The following is an 18,042-nucleotide window of genomic DNA, read 5'->3' on the forward strand; positions in this document are numbered from 1 at the left end:
CCTACTCGAGGGTACTTCTTAACTGACAGAAAAGGATGCTAGAAAGAAGGCAGTCCTGGTCCAGTACACACTTACATCTACATTAAGTTAAAGTGTAATATCTTAGCCACTGGTTAATCATTAATCCTATCAAAGGGAAGCACAGATTACAATTGACAATAATCAATCAGATAAATCCAGTTCTTGTCAGCCTTCTGCACTTGATCTGAGCCAAAAGGCCGAGAAGCGATTTGTCAGCCTTCTGAACAGAACAATTCTTTAACCCCATCCCTCCTAATTTTATCCTATGCCAAACCAAAATTATAATTTCAATTTTCTATGTACTTTCTCAGACAACTTGCTACATTCTAAAGAAAATCAAACAGGTGGCTAAGCACACGAGGTAAGTATAGACTCTGAAGGGAAGCAAATGACACTCATCTTAGGAAAGAAAGAAGAAAAAAAGCAAGACAGAGTGGAAAGGACAAATAATTATAGGGACTCCTACCCCATTCCTTTCCTGCCTGCCATAAATAGTAAGTCAATCCTATTAAAAAAAGATCATTCCTGGGGTGCCTGGGTGGATCCGTCAAATGCCTCACTTCAGCTCAGGTCATGATCTCACAGTTCATGGGTTCGAGCCCCGCCTTAGGCTCAGTGCTGACAGCTCAGAGCCTGGAGCCTGGAGCCTACTAAAGATTCTGTGTCTCCCTCTCTCTCTGCCTCTCTCCCACTCGCACTCTGTCTCTCTCCAAAATAAAAAATAAACATCAAAAAAATTAAAAGCCAAATCATTCCTTTCCTGTAAAAAGCGGAGTCTCTAACAATGCACAACATCAATCACAAGCACTTACAGGCTGGTTGATATGAAACCTTGTAGGCATTCTTCTCATTATGGCCGAGTCAAGGTCCTGAGGACGGTTGGTGGCCCCCATAACTATGACCTGGGTGGGCATAGAAAGAAAACACAAGGCATTAAATCCACTGATAATGCACCTTTTAGGATATTACTATTAGGGCTTAGAAGCTATGGAAAAATAAGGAGTGTTTACATCTTCTTTAAAAAATGACTTTAATCTAGTATTACTCAAAAATTTATACATACAAGTCAAAGTTAATCCTAAATGGATCCAATGATGGCAAAAGTGTAAGACTGATGCATTTCATCAGAATTTTAGTAACTAATATACTGTTTAGTTACTGAAGAATTATGAAGATTTAAAATAAAAAGTATTTTGCAATATATGGTTGCTCAGTGGCTACACACTGAATAACTAAAAGCCATTTAGGTTACAGCTTGGGAGTCTATACAGGGGACACTTCACGTCCTTCGATACTAAAATTAAATCATTTCCCCTGAGTCTAAGGATTCTGGTGGCGGTAACAGGTATCGTGTACTTTTTCCTCTAGATTTCACACCACTATCTCACGGCACTGTCAGCCCTGCCAGTGATGTCTTCTCAATGCTACAATAAAACCTCAAGTGATCAAACTTTCAACAAGGGCAAAAATTAATCAGATAAATGCTGGGCAGAATTTAAAAAAGAAAAAAGAATTAGGTGCTTGGCTGGCTCAGTCGGTAGTGTGTGTGACTCTTGACCTTGGGGTTGTGAGTTTGAGCCCCATGTTGGGGGTAGAGATTACTGGAAAAATAATTAATTTTTAAAAAAAGAAAAGAAAATGCTGGTGACCTGCCAATCTCTGGGCCTATGTCACTTTACTCATAAAGGATATAGACATGAAAAATCAACGCAAATAAAGACAGATATCCAAAATAAGTTAATTTCTGGAAGCCCTCAATATTAACATTATTGTTGGTATTTTTTATAGAACCCAATAACAGCCCACATCTGCTACCCAAAATGAAATTTATCAGTATTCTAATGGAAACTTTTCTTTAATATAATTTTATTTCAGCCTAAGAGGTTCTCAATTTCTGAAATAATCTGAAATCTAACTTCCAGAACATGCTGAAAGATCCATTAAACCTTATATTCTACTTCTACTCTACATTTAATGACATTCAAGAGACAAATTATTTTCAATTTAACTGTTGACAGGTTGCCACCTAGAGGGAAAAAATGTAAATACAAGGGTAAATTTGAGAAATGTTAGTTCCACAATATAATGCAATTTTGTATTTAAATTAAGTGGTCCTAAAATCAAAATATTAAGGCTCTTACCTATTGACTTTCCACAACCTTATAAAATTAGTAAAGTAAAATTTCCATCAAATGTAAACCAAAGAAGTCCTAAAAGTGATCAAAGGGGGGCGCCTGGGTGGCGCAGTCGGTTAAGCGTCCGACTTCAGCCAGGTCACGATCTCGCGGTCCGTGGGTTCGAGCCCCGCGTCAGGCTCCGGGCTGATGGCTCGGAGCCTGGAGCCTGTTTCCGATTCTGTGTCTCCCTCTCTCTCTGCCCCTCCCCCGTTCATGCTCTGTCTCTCTCTGTCCCAAAAATAAATAAAAAAAAAAAAAAAAAAAAAAAAAGTGATCAAAGGAACTAATTGCATAAGATAATGTATGCGTAGAAGAACATTTTGAGATACGGTATACATTATGTGTTAGAAGAGATTCAAAGTGATATGGAAGCTTGCGGAAGACTGACCACATCAACCTAAAATAAAAACAAAGCAAAACCCAGTATTGGCAGATGGGATGCTAAAAATTAGGATCAAGGAATCTAAACAAATCCAGCACAACACAGTCTAATGGATACATACAGGATGATAACAGGTACTCAGGATGAAGAAAAAGCAAGTGATTCAAACTACCTGTTTCCCTTAAAGAAACTCTTTCAAGCAGTGATTTTAAGGGGCAAAAACGGATCAACTGTACACACACATCTTAACTCTAGTGCAAATGAGCAAAAATCCAAAATGGGAAGAAACAGTACTGTTTTAGTATTTAAGCAGAAAAATTAGTGCTTTGGTTGACTTTTTAGAATCTTTAAAACATGTGATGCTTTATCATTTAACATTTAAAATAATCAGATCTAAAAATATGCCTGAAACCTTTACCTACGTCAGCAACTACCCTACATACACAGTTAACTTGTATGTCTCATGTCTTAGCAGATGAAGAACATGTCATCAGGTATCTCTGACCCCCAGCGTGGGTGGCGGCTACCTCAGACCCCCAGTGCCGGTGGCGGGTACCTTCGGACCCCCAGTGCGGGTGGCAGGTCTGATTGGGCCACTCGGCTACCTCTGTTTCCACTGTAGGATATCACACATACAAGAAAAAGCTGGGGTACTGGGCTTGATCCGTAACCACAGAATAGATAATTTTAGAGAAAGCCTGACTGGCTCGTTCATATGAAAGAATATGTCTAAAACTAATATTCAAGTTAACATCAATTTTAATCCCCTCAACGCACAAAAAAGGTTAAAAAAATTTGTCAGCTTTATAAAAAAATGACATCTTCATTTGCTATGAAGGTTTATCACAGTGAAAACAGTAAATTATTACCATCAGTGTAATAAAGAATGACGGTTCTGAAAACTCAGTGTTGTTTCATATCAGAACCATGCTGTGTGGCTCTGGAGAATACTTCATCCAAATGCTATTTTCTTGACTTCTAAAACTACACTCTGATACGAAATAATATTAAACGATTTTCTCTTACATGGGCTAACTATTCAATAGTCTAAGTGTTTTCAATGCTGTTGCTTAGGAGGATAATCAGTTTTTGGAAACCTGTAAACTATTCCCATTTTGAACAGATTTATTAGCACCAATTACTAACAACATTGTTTCTATTACCGTCACCTAAATTTACAGATGTTGTACTTTGTTTTCTATCACCCAAACACTAACGGCAACTTTCCCTCATCATGAAATTATATTTTCATAAAGGTGATGTAGAAGGAGGATATGTGGCTTAATATTCTCTTTAAGGATGGTGTTTTAATTTTTGATTTATGGTAATGTGGTGGATGTAGGAGATCCTTACGCCCTCCAGCTATAAACCAAAAATAATAAAGTATAAAAAAATCTCAATCAATCTACAAATCTGCAAAAACGTAAAGGAAGGAATTAAGATAAGGCCAACAGTGAAGCCTACACATAAGGGAGGCAAGGGAGGGTAGAAGCTGCCCACGTGCCACAAAGAAATGTACAGATCTTAGGCAGTGGGGCTCGCACTGGACACCTTATAGGCTTAACGATAAGAGGCCACCCTACATAAAGCTGGGACTCATGAAGTAGGAGGGCCTGAAACAGTGAGAAATATTAGAAAACGCATTCAGTAGAGTCAAGATTTGGTTCTTGGTCAGACGTATAAACACACACACACAAAATCCCTACGATTTCATGGTTCTTCACCAGCTAACCTGGATCTCAGACCTGAATTTACCTAATGTTGAAAAAAATCTGGCAGAAGACAAAAAAAAAAAATCCTCTTAGGAGCAACAAACCTTCAACATAGGTTCCAAAAATCTATGCACAGTTTTACCAAATATGACACAAGCAAAAACCACATAAAGTCAAAAAAGGACAGAACCAGAAACACAAAACACACAAGCAAAAACCACATAAACACACAAGCAAAAACCACATAAAGTCAAAAAAGGACAGAACCAGATGTATAGTCATATGTTAGAACTGCTGAATAGACTATAAAATTAGTATGTTAACATATTTAAAGGAATAAAAAAACAATCACATAGCAAATACTCGTTAACTGGTACTAAGTTATACCAGGCAAGTTATAAGCACTTCACTTCCTTAAAACCATTCAACAGTTTGCAGTGGATGCTATCCTTCCCTTTTTTATAGACAGTACTCCCTCCATTCAGATACAAAGTGACTGTATTATCTGATCAAGGTCACACAGCTAGTTGATGCCAGGACTCTGGTTCTCTAATCCAACTGGAAACATGAGTTGATGGGTCAGAGCCCATCAAAACTGACCCGTCAGACTTCAAGAAGGATCTAAAAGAATGTCTAGGACTAAAAAATGTAAGTAAGCTCAATAAAAAGGTTAACTCTAGCAGAAGAGATGCAACTAAACTTAGTTTAGTTTAACTAAGTTTTAGTTAAACTTTAGTTTAGTTTAATTGGCAAATTAAACTAAAAAAAATACAAACGTTTCTCAGAATGTAGCACAAAGAGAGAAAATACGAAAGAGAGATAAAACGCGCGCAGTATGAACGGGAGCATCCAACGGGCATCCCATAGGAAGATCACATGGGGAACGGAGGGAAATGATAGGTGAAGAATGGCTGCATTTTTCAGTTCTGGTTCTCGAACTGCCATTTCCAGTAATGTGGCAGAAAAACAAACATGCGGGGTGAGGTTTTTTTGTTTTTTGTTTTTTTCTTTTAATGAAAATGCATTACTGTTCTGGCAGGAAAGTATGGATTACTCAGAGGCAAAGAACTAAGAGAAAATGGAAACCGCAAGAGGTACATTGAACAAGACAGGTGGCTTTCCCTTTGGGGCCATACCAGGGGACCTTGGTTCTGGTTTTCAGAGCCCACAGGGCACAGAGACAAAGCGTAGGATAAAAGACTTTCATAAAAGTGGGATCCTAAGGAAAGCACATGGGGCAGGAAGTGGGAAAGTGTGTGAGTTCCAGCAGCTAATGAAAGTAGTAAAGTGAAACTAAGGGGACAGGAACTGAGAGGAGGGAGTGTAAGATTCACGGTAAAGGGTCGAAACATGCACAGAGTACCCACAGCCACTAGTTGTTTCCTTTCCCTCAGAGGAGAGACTTCACCCTGGTTTTCTCTTTTCTGTAGTATTTGTTTCAGGCACTTAGGCAATCTTTTAACATTGTGTTTAACATAAACCCTCAAAATGACCAAAAGTATACACAAACCATTCTTTCAGATCCCCATCACTTAATGGTAAGTATAAATGATAATTAAAAACAAAAACAAAAACAAAGAACTTCTCAACAAAACCAGAAGGTGGTTCTTTGAAAGAGTTAACAAAATTGATAAACCACTAGCCAGTTGGATCAAAAAGGAAAAGGAAAGGACCTAAATAAATAAAATCAAAAATTAAAGAGGAGAGATCACAATCAACACAGCAGAAATAAAAACAGTAGTAAGAGAATATTATGAGGAATTATATGCCAATAAAATGGGTAATCTGGAAGAAATGGACAAATTCCTAGAATCATATAAGCACCAACAGTGAAACAGGAAGAAATAGAAAATTTGAACAGACCCATAACCAGTAAGGAAATAGAATTAGTAATCAAAAATCTCCCAAAAAACAAGAGTCCAGGCCCAGACGGCTTTCCAGGGGAATTCTACCAAACATGAAGCCAGCATTACCTTGACTCCAAAACCAGAGACCCTGCTAAAAAAGGAGAACTATGGACCGACTTCCCTGATGAACATGGAGGCAAAAATCCTCAACAAGATTATTAGCCAACCGGCTCCAACAATACATCAAAAAAATTATTCACCATGACCAAGTGGGATTTATACCTGGGATGCAGGGCTAGTTCAATATCCACAAAACAATTAACATGATTCATCACATCAATAAAAGAAAGGACAAGAACCGGGGCACCTGGGTGGCTCAGTCAGTTGAGTGTCCGACTTTGGCTCAGGTCATGATCTCACAGTCTGTGAGTTTGAGCCCCGCGTCGGGCTCTGTGCTGACAGCTCAGAGCCTGGAGCCTACTTCAGATTCTGTGTCTCCCTCTCTCTCTGCCCCTCCCCCACTCATGCTCTGTCTCTCTCTGTCAAAAATAAAATAAACATTAAAAAAAATGTTTTAAAAAAAGAAAGGACAAGAACCATATGATCCTCTCAATAGATGCAGAGAAAGCATTTGACAAAATACAGCATCCTTTCTTGATAAAAACCTTCAAGAAAGTAGGGATAGAAAGATCAACCTTGAGATCATAAAAGCCATATAAGAAAGACCCAACGCTAATATCATCCTCAATGGGGAAAAACTGAGAGCTTTCCCCCTAAGGTCAGGAACAAGACAGGGATGCCCACTCTCGCCACTGTTATTCAACATAGTATTGGAAGTCTTCGCCTCTGCAATCAGACAACACAAAGAAATAAAAGGCATCCGAATCGGCCAGGAGGAGGTCAAACTTTCACTCTTCACAGATGACATGATACTCTATATGGAAAACTCAAAAGATTCCACCAAAAAACTACTAGAACCGATTCATGAACTCAGCAAAGTTGCAGGATATAAAATCAATGCACAGAAATTGGTTGCATTCCTATAAACCAACAATGAAGCAACAGAAAGAGAAATCAAGGAATCGATCCCATTTACAATTACACCAAAAACCATAAAATACCTAGGAATAAATCTAACCAACGACGTGAAAAATCTATACACTGAAAACCATAAAAAGCTTATGAAAGAAATTGAAGACACACAAAAAATGGAAAAAGATTCCATGCTCCTGGATAGGAAGAACAAATGTTATTAAAATGTCAATACTACCCAAAGCAATCTACATATTCAATGCAATCCCTATCAAAGTAACACCAGCATTCTTCAGAGAGCTAGAACAAATAATCCTAAAATTTGTATGGAACCAGAAAAGACCCCGAATAGCCAAAGCAATCTTGAAAAAGAAAACCGAAGCAGGAGGCATCACAATCCCAGACTTCAAGCTATACTACAAAGCTGTCATCATCAAGACAGTATGGTACTGGCACAAGAACAGACACTCAGATCAATGGGACAGAATAGAGAACCCAGAAATGGACGCACAAACGTATGGCCAACTAATCTTTGACAAAGCAAGAAAGAATACCCAATGGAATAAAGACAGTCTCTTCAGCAAGTGGTGCTGAGAAAACTGGACAGCGACATGCAGAAGAATGAATCCGGACACTTTCTTACACCATACACAAAAACAAAGTCAAAATGGATGAAAGACCTAAATCTAAGACAGGAAGCCATTAAAATCCTCAAAGAGGAAACAGGCAAAAACCTCTTTGACCTCAGCCACAGCAACTTCTTACTCAACACGTCTCCGGAGGCAAGGGAAACAAAAGCAAAAATGAACTACTGGGACCTCATCAAAATAAAAAGCTTCTGCACAGCGAAGGAAACAATCAGCAAAACTAAAAGGCAACTGACAGAATAGAAGATATTTGCAAATGACAGATCAGATAAAGGGTTAGTATCCAAAATCTATAAAGAATTTATCAAACTCAACAGCCAAAAAACAAATAATCCAGTGAAGACATGGGCAAAAGACATGAATAGACACTTCTCCAAAGAAGATATCCAGATGGCCAACCGACACATGAAAAAATGCTCCACGTCACTCATCATCAGGGAAATACAAATCAAAACCACACTGAGATACCACCTCCCACCTGTCAGAATGGCTCACATTAACAACTCAGGCAACAACGGATGTTGGCGAGGATGCGGAGAGAGAGGATCTCTTTTGCACTGCTGGTGGGAATGCAAGCTGGTGCAGCCCCTCTGGAAAACAGTATGGAGGTTCCTCAAAAAACTAAAAATCTAACTACCCTACGACCCAGCAATTGCACAACTAGGCATTTCTCCACGGATACAGGTGTGCTGTTTCGAAGGGACACATGCACCCCCATGTTTATAGCAGCACTATCAACAATAGCCAAAGTATGAAAAGAGCCATCGATGGATAACTGGATAAAGAAAATGTGGTGTATATATATATATATATACAATGGAGTATTACTCGGCAATCAAAATGAAATCTTGCCATTTGCAGGTACATGGATGGAACTGGAGGGTATTATACCTAGTGAAATTAGAGAAAGAAAAGTATCATAGGACTTCACTCCTATGAGGACTTTAAGAGACAAAACAGATGAACATAAGGGAAGGGAAACAAAAATAATAATAAAAACAGGGAGGGGGACAAAACAGAAGAGACTCTTAAATACGGAGAACAAACTAAGGGTTACTGGAGGGGTCGTGGGAGGGGGGATGGGTTAAATGGGTAAGGGGCACTAAGGAATTTCCTCCTAAAATCACTGGTGCACTATATGCTCCTTTGGATGTAAATTAAAAAAATAATAAAATTAATAAAAAATAGATAAATAAAAATAAAACCAACTAAAAAGTTAAAAAAATTTTTTTTCTAGGCCCATAAAACTATTAAACATTTTGTATCAGTGAAATATGAAATAAATTATTAAATGAATTGATAAAGTTTTACTAACAAATGACTGAACCAACAACAACAAAAAACTTCTCTAAAAAAGCCTAAGAAGTAGCCCACTAAATTTTCTCCTACTACCACCGCCACCCCCACACCCGTCACCACTGCCACCAGCACCCACTGCTGCCCCCCATCCCCCATCAGCACCCACCACCACCACCGGCTCAAGGCAGATTTCTTTCACACACCTGACAGCTGTGGTCAGTATCCAATCCGTCCCACAGACTCATAAACTGAGCTTTCATCATGGCGGTAGCTTCATGGTCAGAACTTGAACGGTTTCGCAGAAAGGAGTCTAGAAGGAAGAAGTCCTCAACCTTAGAAACTAATTTGAATTATTTACTCATCGTAAAACTTCAAATCATTAACCAAAAAATCAAAAGCTAACAAATTTGTGAAAGAGTACAAGACAAAGAGTTCAACTATGCCTTTTCATACATTGGTCTGATACAACAATTTTGGCAAATAATTAAGAAATTAAAACGCAATCAACTCCCAATCTTCAATTCTTTCCTATCAATACATTAATGCCAACATATGTAAAGAAGTACAGGATCGGGTAATTAGAAGATACGGATCAAGTGGTGTCTTGGAGGAAGGTCTGTATGCTTTGGCCCTAACATCCCAGGTTATGTGCATCCTATGTATTCTTAATTGTGGGTCACACTCTTTTTCTTCACATGCTTTTCCTGGAAATAAAGAAAAATGGCATTGGAAAAATGTCAAAACACCATTCTGTGGGAAATGCAGGACAGAAAATGGTTTCGAACACACATGCTCGTAGGCATGTGCATATACGTGACACAAGGTAAAGAAGCCAGCAAGAAAATACACCAGAACGCTAATCGCTTTAGTTATCTCTCAGTGACAGACTTGAGGACAATTTAAATGTTCTCTTGAACTATTTGCTGTCTTCCCAATTATCTACAAAGAACATGAAATGCTTTTAAAGAGGGGTAGGAGGAACAGTACCTCCTAATTATGAAAAAAAGACAGTCATAAGTCCTAGATTTTCTAGTATAATCCTATTTCAAGTGCTTTGTCTTCTATCCCTTCAAATAACTAGCATTTTAGCACTGAAACTACAATCATATGTGTGAGTTACAGAGAAATGCTTTGGTCCAAACTTAAAAAAAAATTTTTTTTTACAGGGTCTTTGGATGACAAAGACACATTCTGGATTTTCTTTTGTAGTTTCAGTTTCATACAATCCGTCCCACTGTTGGACTAGGTACAAAACTAACCCATCTATTCTGGAGGTAGAAAATGTAGTCATTTTTAAATTGCTTCTTTTTAAAGATAATATGTGTCAGTACAGCTGCCAGCTAACCACCATAATTCTGCTATCAATTATTCCTAAATCATCTTCATTACTAAGAAGTTGGTTCTGGCAAGACAGCTGCTTGAAATAATATAAAAAGCTTAAAATGCTGGAGAAGTATAAATAACCTAACTATATTAGTAATTACATCAAATGTTAAATGTAGGGGCGCCTGGGTGGCCCAGTCGGTTAAGCGTCCAACTTCAGCTCAGGTCATGATCTCACAGTTCATGGGTTCAAGCCCTGCGTCAGGCTCTGTGAGCCTGGATCCTGCTTGGGAACCTGTGTCTTCCTCTCTCTCTGCCCCGTCCCTACTTGCGCTCTGTCTCTCTCTCTCTCTCTCTCTCTCTCTCTCTCTCTCTCTCTCTCTCTCTCTCTCAAAAGTAAATAAACATAGAAGAAAAATTAAAGAAAAAATGTTAAATGTAAATGGTCTTAGAGTACCTACATAGGTGGTTAGGAAATCAGACTGGACACTTAGGAGACCCAAATGTGTGCTGCTTACAAGAGACACTTTAAGAGCTCAGAATGTTGCAAAGGATGGAAAAAGACATATATGTAAATACTAACAAAAAAGTTGGGAAAAAATATTTTTAAAGTTAATGCATACCTGACAAATGGTGCTAGAACAACTGAACATCCATGTGCTAAAAATCTATCTAGACAAAGACCTTATACTGTGCACAACAATTAACTGAAAATTGATTCTAGATCTAAATGTAAAACACAAAACTGCAAAACGTCCAAAGATAACATAGGAGAAAATCTACATGACCTTGGGTTTGGTGATGAGTTTTTACATACAACACCAAAAGCATAATCGATCCAAAAAAAAAAAAATAGTTAAGTTGGGCATTATTAAAATTTAAAAATGCTCAAAAATGAACTACTGGGACCTCATCAAAATAGAAGTTTCTGCACAGCGAAGGAAACAATCAGCAAAACTAAAAGGCAACTGACAGAATGGGAGAAGATATTTGCAAATGACAGATCAGATAAAGGGTTAGTATGCAAAATCTATAAAGAATTTATCAAACTCAACAGCCAAAAAACAAATAATCCAGTGAAGACATGGGCACAAGACATGAATAGACACTTCTCCAAAGAAGATATCCAGATGGCCAACCGACACATGAAAAAATGCTCCACGTCACTCATCATCAGGGAAATACAAATCAAAACCACACTGAGATACCACCTCCCACCTGTCAGAATGGCTCACATTAACAACTCAGGCAACAAATGATGTTGGCAAGGATGTGGAGAAAGAGGATCTCTTTTGCATTGCTGGTGGGAATGCAAGCTGGTGCAGCCCCTCTGGAAAACAGTATGGAGGTTCCTCAAAAAACTAAAAATCTAACTACCCTACGACCCAGCAATTGCACTACTAGGTATTTATCCAAGGGATACAGGTGTGCTGTTTCGAAGGGACACATGCACCCCCATGTTTATAGCAGCACTATCAGCAATAGCCAAAGTATGGAAAAGAGCCCAAACGTCCATCGATGGATGAATGGATAAAGAAGATGTGGTATACACACACACACACACACACACACACACACACACACACACAAAGGAGTGTTACTCAGCAATCAAAAAGAATGAAATCTTGCCATTTGCAACTACGTGGATGGAACTGGAGGGTATTACGCTAAATTAGTCAGAGAAAGACAAAAATCATATAACTTCACTCCTATGAGGACTTTAAGAGACAAAACAGATGAACATAAGGAAAAGGAAACAAAAATACTATAAAAACAGGGAGGGGGACAAAACAGAAGAGACTCATAAATATGGAGAACAAACTGAGGGTTACTGGAGGGGTTGTGGGAGGGGGGATGGGGCTAAATAGGTAAGGGGAACTAAGGAATCTCCTCCTGAAATCATTGTTGCACTAGATGCTAACTAATTTTGATGTAAATTTAAAAAAATAAAAAATAAAACAAGCTAAAAAAAAATGTTTTAAATGCTCAATAAAGAAAAACAAAATTAAAAATTCTTCCCTGTGGAAGACACTGGTAAGAGAAGAGATAAGCCAGGGCGCCTGGGAGGCTCAGTTGGTTGAGCATCTGACTTCTGCTCAGGTCATGATCTCATGGTTTGTGGGTTCCAGCTGTGGGTCAGGCCCTGTGCTGACAGCTCAGAGCCTGGAGCCTACCTTGAATTCTGTGGCGCTCTCTCTATGCCCCTCCCCGACTCATGCTGTCTCAAAAATAAACATTTAAAAAAAGAGACAGCGAGAGAGAGAGACAGAGAGAGAGAGAGAGAGAAGAGAGAGAGTAGATATAAGCCACAGACTAGGACAAAAGATTTTCAAAATACTTCCCTGATAAAGTGTATCCAAAATATACAAAGAACATAAAATTAAATAATAAGAAAACAACACAATTAAAAAAATGGGCCAAAGAGCTGAACACACACTTCAAAGATACACAGATGGCAAATAAACACATGAAAAGATGCTCAACGTCATATGTCGTTAGGGAACTGTAACTTTAAATGACAATGAGATACCGCTCGCTACATGCTTGCTAGGATAGCTAAATTCCAAAACACTGATAATATCAAGTGATGGACAGGATGCTGAGCAAGAGGACCGCTCACTCATTGCCAGTGGAACTGCAAAATCACAGAGCCATCTTGGAAGTCAGTTTGGTGGTTTCTTACAAAGCTAGAGTTTCACTGTAGGATCCAGCAAACGTGCTCCCAGGCATTTACCCAATTGAGCTGAAAATGTATGTCCACGCAAAATCTTGAACATCACTGTTGTTAGCAGCTTTATTTACAATCACCCCAAATTGGAAGCAACCAAGATGTCCCTCAACAGAAGAATGTATAAACAAACCGTGGTACAACCACACAATGGAATATTACTCAGCCATAAAAAGAAATGAGCTACTAAGCCACAAAGACACAGAGGAGCCTTAAATGCATATTGCTAAGTGAAAGAAGCCAGTCTGAAAAGGCTACATACTGTATGATTCCAATTACAATATTCTGTAAAAGGCAAGATGGTAAAAAGATTAGTGGCTGCTGGGACTTTGGGAGTTTAGGATGAACAGGTGGGGCACAGGGGGTTTTCAGGGCGGTGAAACTATTCTGTCTGATACAGTAATGGTAGATACATGACATTATGCATTAGTCAAAGCCTATAAACACAAAGAATGACCCTTAATATAAACTACGGACTTTAGTGATTAATAATGTAGCAACACAGGCTCATCAATTATAACAAATGTATCACACGAATGCAAAGTACTGATAATAGGAAAACTGTGTGTGTAGGGGATGTGTGTATGGGAACTTTCTACGTTCTGCTTTCTGTAAACTTAAAACGGTTCTAAATAACAGAGCCCAGTTTAAAAAAAAAAAAAAACAGCTTAACGAATATCTGAGATTGTAAGAAAGAGAGAAATACAACCGTCAGAATTCAAGAAGTATGTGGTGGGAGCATGAGGTGTCTGTGCCAACTGTGGACACGTGCACTTGTGGACACGGCAGGGAGGCAGGGACGCGTGTACCGCCTCGGCGTTCATGTCCACGCTGAAACCAAGCTGCTCAAAAGGATGTACACTCACAGAAAGTGTAGACAAGAAAAAAAATCCTGCTCACTACTGCAGGGAGTTAAAGACCAAGTCTGTCTTGTCTGTGCTCTGGGGGTAAACAGGTCTCCCCTGAAAAATAAAAAACTAAGGTCACAGGGGCTCTCCCTCAGGCACGAAGACTGGATTTGTGCTGTCATTCAGTCTAGGAACATCCACACTGAGAAATTATCATAAAAATTAGCCCTGAATGATCAGACTCCACACACAGGCTCTAAGTGGAAGGTAAGAAAAGCACTCTGACTGTTCTTAGGCAACACAGAATTCTCCTATAAAAACAAGCTGTAGGCTATCTAACGTTAGAAATGAGCCAAGGAAACAAGTTAGTATGAAACACTTAATACAAAGGAGAAGGAGAATTTCAGACAACAGAACAATCCAAAAAAACTATATATAAAAACAGTATGCTTAAAACTGAGACATAAGAGGGGGTGGTGCCTGGGTGGCTCAGTTGGGTTAAGCGTCCAACTCTTGGTTTTGGCTCAGGTCGTGAACTCACGGTTTGTGGGTTTGAGCCCTACTGACAGCACAGCCTGCTTGGGATTCTCTCTTTCCTCTCTCTCTGACCCTCCCCCACTCATGGTGTCTCTGTCTCTCCCAAGATAAATAACTTAAAAAACAAAAACAAAAAAAAAAACAAGTCATAAAAGGGACTGAAATTCAAACAGAAAAGCAACTATAGTGAAAAAAGGGAAATTTAAAAAAGAACCAAATAGAACTTCTACAGTTCAAATGCAATCAACAGAATACAAACCCAATGGCTGTGAGGTTAACATAGCCAAGCAAAGAACTGCTTTTTAAAACTTAAAGATTGATGTTTTAGTTGTATCGTTATTTTATGTATCAACAAAGTTTTAAATGTTGCCAAGTAAGTTATAATACTCAAAAAACTCTGCCAATTAAATTATAACATGTTACCCCAACTTCAGAAAGGTTAAAATGTAAATAACAAAATGGTATATTTTAGAACTGATGAAATATGGGAGAACTCGATGTGGCAATGACTCAAAATTAAGTAGAGAGGGTAGATACATATATAAATATAAATACATATATACATAAAATGGAAGTCTCGCCACAATCAAAGATACGCAGTGGCTGAGAAATTTTCTGGAATGAAAACCACGAATCATCAGATTAAGAACCACAGTAAGCCTCAGTGGGATAATAAAAATAAATACAGACCTGGAAAAACCAAAATCAAACAGGAGAACAAGATAAAAATCTAATAACACTAGAGAGAAAAGATAAAATTACTTACAAAGCAATATTTGACTATAAGCAGAATTCTTGAAAGCAACAAGAAAGACTGGAAGACAATGGACTTGTAGCTTCAAAATGCTGAAGAAAAATAATTCTGTTATCATTTAAGAGTGAAGGTAGAATTAACACATTTTCACCCAAAGACAGAATTTACTGTATTCATGATCTTTGCTGAAAGAACTTTGATAGACTTCAGTGAAGGGAATTAAATCCAGAAAAGGCAGCTTTGTAAAGAAGCAACAGTGAGCAAAGAAACTGGCAGACGTGGTCTCTAAACAAGTACTGCCAGTACAGAGATAACAACCACTATGGAGACTGTAAAATAAGAGAAAATGTCAACATGTAAGGAATGAGTGGAACGATCAGTGTTCAAGAGTTCTAAGGTCCCTGGAATTATTTGGGAGGAGGGCAGAAATGATTAGCCTAGACTTTCAAGGCAAGTAGGTATTCTAAATGTTTCACTAAAGAAAAAGAATATGTTACTTCTAAACCTGTAGCAGGGAAAAGGGGATAAAGTGAGAAAAGCCCACTAGATTGGTAAATAAAAAAGCACACGTAATGTGGCAGAAATAAATGTAAATACATGAGCTATCAAAATAAAGGGAGACTGACCACACCTCCTGGTTAAAGTGTCTTAGATTAAAATTTTTTTAAATCTAGCTATAAGCGCTTTTATGCAAAATTCACACCAAAACTCCAAAATAGCTGTAATAAACTGATGAGACACACAAGACAGACAAGTAACCAAAGTATTATATATCTATACCGTTTTTCTCTATATATTTCTGTATAGTCTATCACATTACATATAATAGTATAACTAATTCAAAGCTATAGTTTCAATCACCATAATTTTATTATGACTTACCATACCAGGAGCAGAACCAAAAATACTGATGATCCATAAAATACAGAAAAAGTATACTAACATAAAAGTCATGAACAAATAGGGAAAGATAATCTATTTTATAAATTGGCTGTCTATATGGAAAAGAATGAAATTAGATTCCTACTTCACAATATATATTTTGAAAAGAGGGATATTTATGGGGGTAGGGAAGAAATTTGTAAGCCAGACACAAAAAGTATAAATCATAATAAAAAGATATATACAACTAAATTTAAATTTAAATTTCTGTAAAAGAAATTATCATAAAGTGAAAAGCCAGTCTAGAAAATATTTGCAATCATAATAAATATCAACAAAGAATTACCAAGAAAATGCAAATAACCCCAAAGAAAAACTGACAATTTATAAGCAAGGAAACTCAATGATTAGTCAGCATGGTAAGAGATGCCCAAATTTACTAGCAATGCAGGGAAACACGAAACAATGATAATTCGTGTTCTTTAGTTTGACCAAGAAAAAAAATATATATCAATCAATGATGATATCTGAAAAAATAAATTTTAGGGGTATGCAGGGAAACTATATAACGGAGAGAGTGAAAACAGGTAAAACCACTTTTAACAACTGGTAATCCTAGTGAGGCTGAAGACAGACATGTCACACAACCTAACAGTTCAACTTCTGGGCATGTAGCCTGGACAAGCACATGTACATGACGAAACACGTACACAGATGTCCACCGCGTGATGTTTCTAATACGGAGAAGACAGGAAACTACTACCGAGCAGCGGAATGAACAGATTATGGTTCATTCTGGAATAAATTATACACAGCATATAAGGATGCTGGTGATCTCTTTTGTATTACTAATTTGCCCTAATAAATGTTGAAAACTAAATCTGGTCATCTAAATACCACCCTTAAAAATGGCGTTATAAAATGCTCACACAGAAAAGTCGCATACCTATTTCATCTATAAAAATGATGGAAGGCTGTAGCTTTATGGCAAGGGAGAAGACCGCAGCAGCCAGTTTCTGAGACTCTCCGTACCACTTATCCGTCAGCGTTGAAGGCTGAAGGTTAATAAATCGACAGCCTGCTTCTTTGGCTGTGGCCTTGGCAATCAATGTTTTACCACAGCCTGGAGGCCCATACAGAAGAACTCCTGGAAATTAACATGTCATTTTATTATTTACGTTTTTATGTGATAATCAACACACTAATTCGGCCCACACTAAAATTTTCCCCAACATGTTAATAGTAGGAAAGGAAGGCGCCACTTCCTAAGTTCAGTGTCAGTGACGGCTATAAAATTACAGCATGCTTGTGCCTTCTCCCTTCACGCAAAGGTCTAGCTCAGGATCCCCTTGACATCCAAACTCACGCCACTCGATCCATGGTTGACAAAATGGTCCAATGCCCTCCACCTTCACAAGCTAACAGAGCACTACAGCACATTAGAACAGCCCAGAGAAAACTGAGAACTTCTTCAAAACAGGCTGCAGGAGGGGCACCTGGGTGGTTCAGTCGGTTGGGTGTCCAACTTCAGCTCAGGTCACGATCTCACGGTTTATAAGTTCAAGCCTCACATCAGGCTCTGTGCTGACAGCTCAGAGCCTGGAGCTTGCTTTGGATTCCGTGTCTCCGTCTCTCTCTCTGCCCCTCCCCCGCTTGTGCTGTTTCTCTTTCTCAAAAATAAACATTAAACAACAACAACAAAAACAGGCTGCAGCAAACACCGTTTTGATGTTACTGAGACTTAAGTTTTATCCAAAAGGGCACATGCCTTTTTCCAAACAGATAATGATCTCTTCTTCCAAAGGACAAAAGCTGCCAGTCACTTTTGTTTTACTCTCCAAGGAATAAAACTG

At 38.3% G+C, this 18,042-nt stretch overlaps 1 protein-coding gene and 1 pseudogene across 6 annotated transcripts in view; both read right to left on the reverse strand.

Moving 5' to 3' along the window:
• The window catches only part of ATAD1 (ATPase family AAA domain containing 1), a 77,284-nt gene that overhangs the window by 14,540 nt on the left and 44,702 nt on the right, over positions 1–18,042 (reverse strand). For 5 of the 6 annotated variants that reach the window (XM_045039878.1, XM_045039877.1, XM_003993862.6 and 2 more), the window contains 3 exons: positions 17,136–17,336; positions 9,321–9,427; positions 834–923 (listed from right to left, as the gene is read on the reverse strand). In XM_045039878.1, coding sequence (XP_044895813.1) covers positions 834–923; positions 9,321–9,427; positions 17,136–17,336 — 398 coding nt within the window. The remainder of the gene's footprint in view (positions 1–833; positions 924–9,320; positions 9,428–17,135; positions 17,337–18,042) is intronic. The other variant, XM_045039879.1, reaches the window with a different exon arrangement.
• On the reverse strand, positions 68–230 carry LOC111557215 (annotated as a pseudogene).

Source organism: Felis catus, chromosome D2 (assembly GCF_018350175.1).
Source record: "Felis catus isolate Fca126 chromosome D2, F.catus_Fca126_mat1.0, whole genome shotgun sequence".
Taxonomy (NCBI): domain Eukaryota; kingdom Metazoa; phylum Chordata; class Mammalia; order Carnivora; family Felidae; genus Felis; species Felis catus.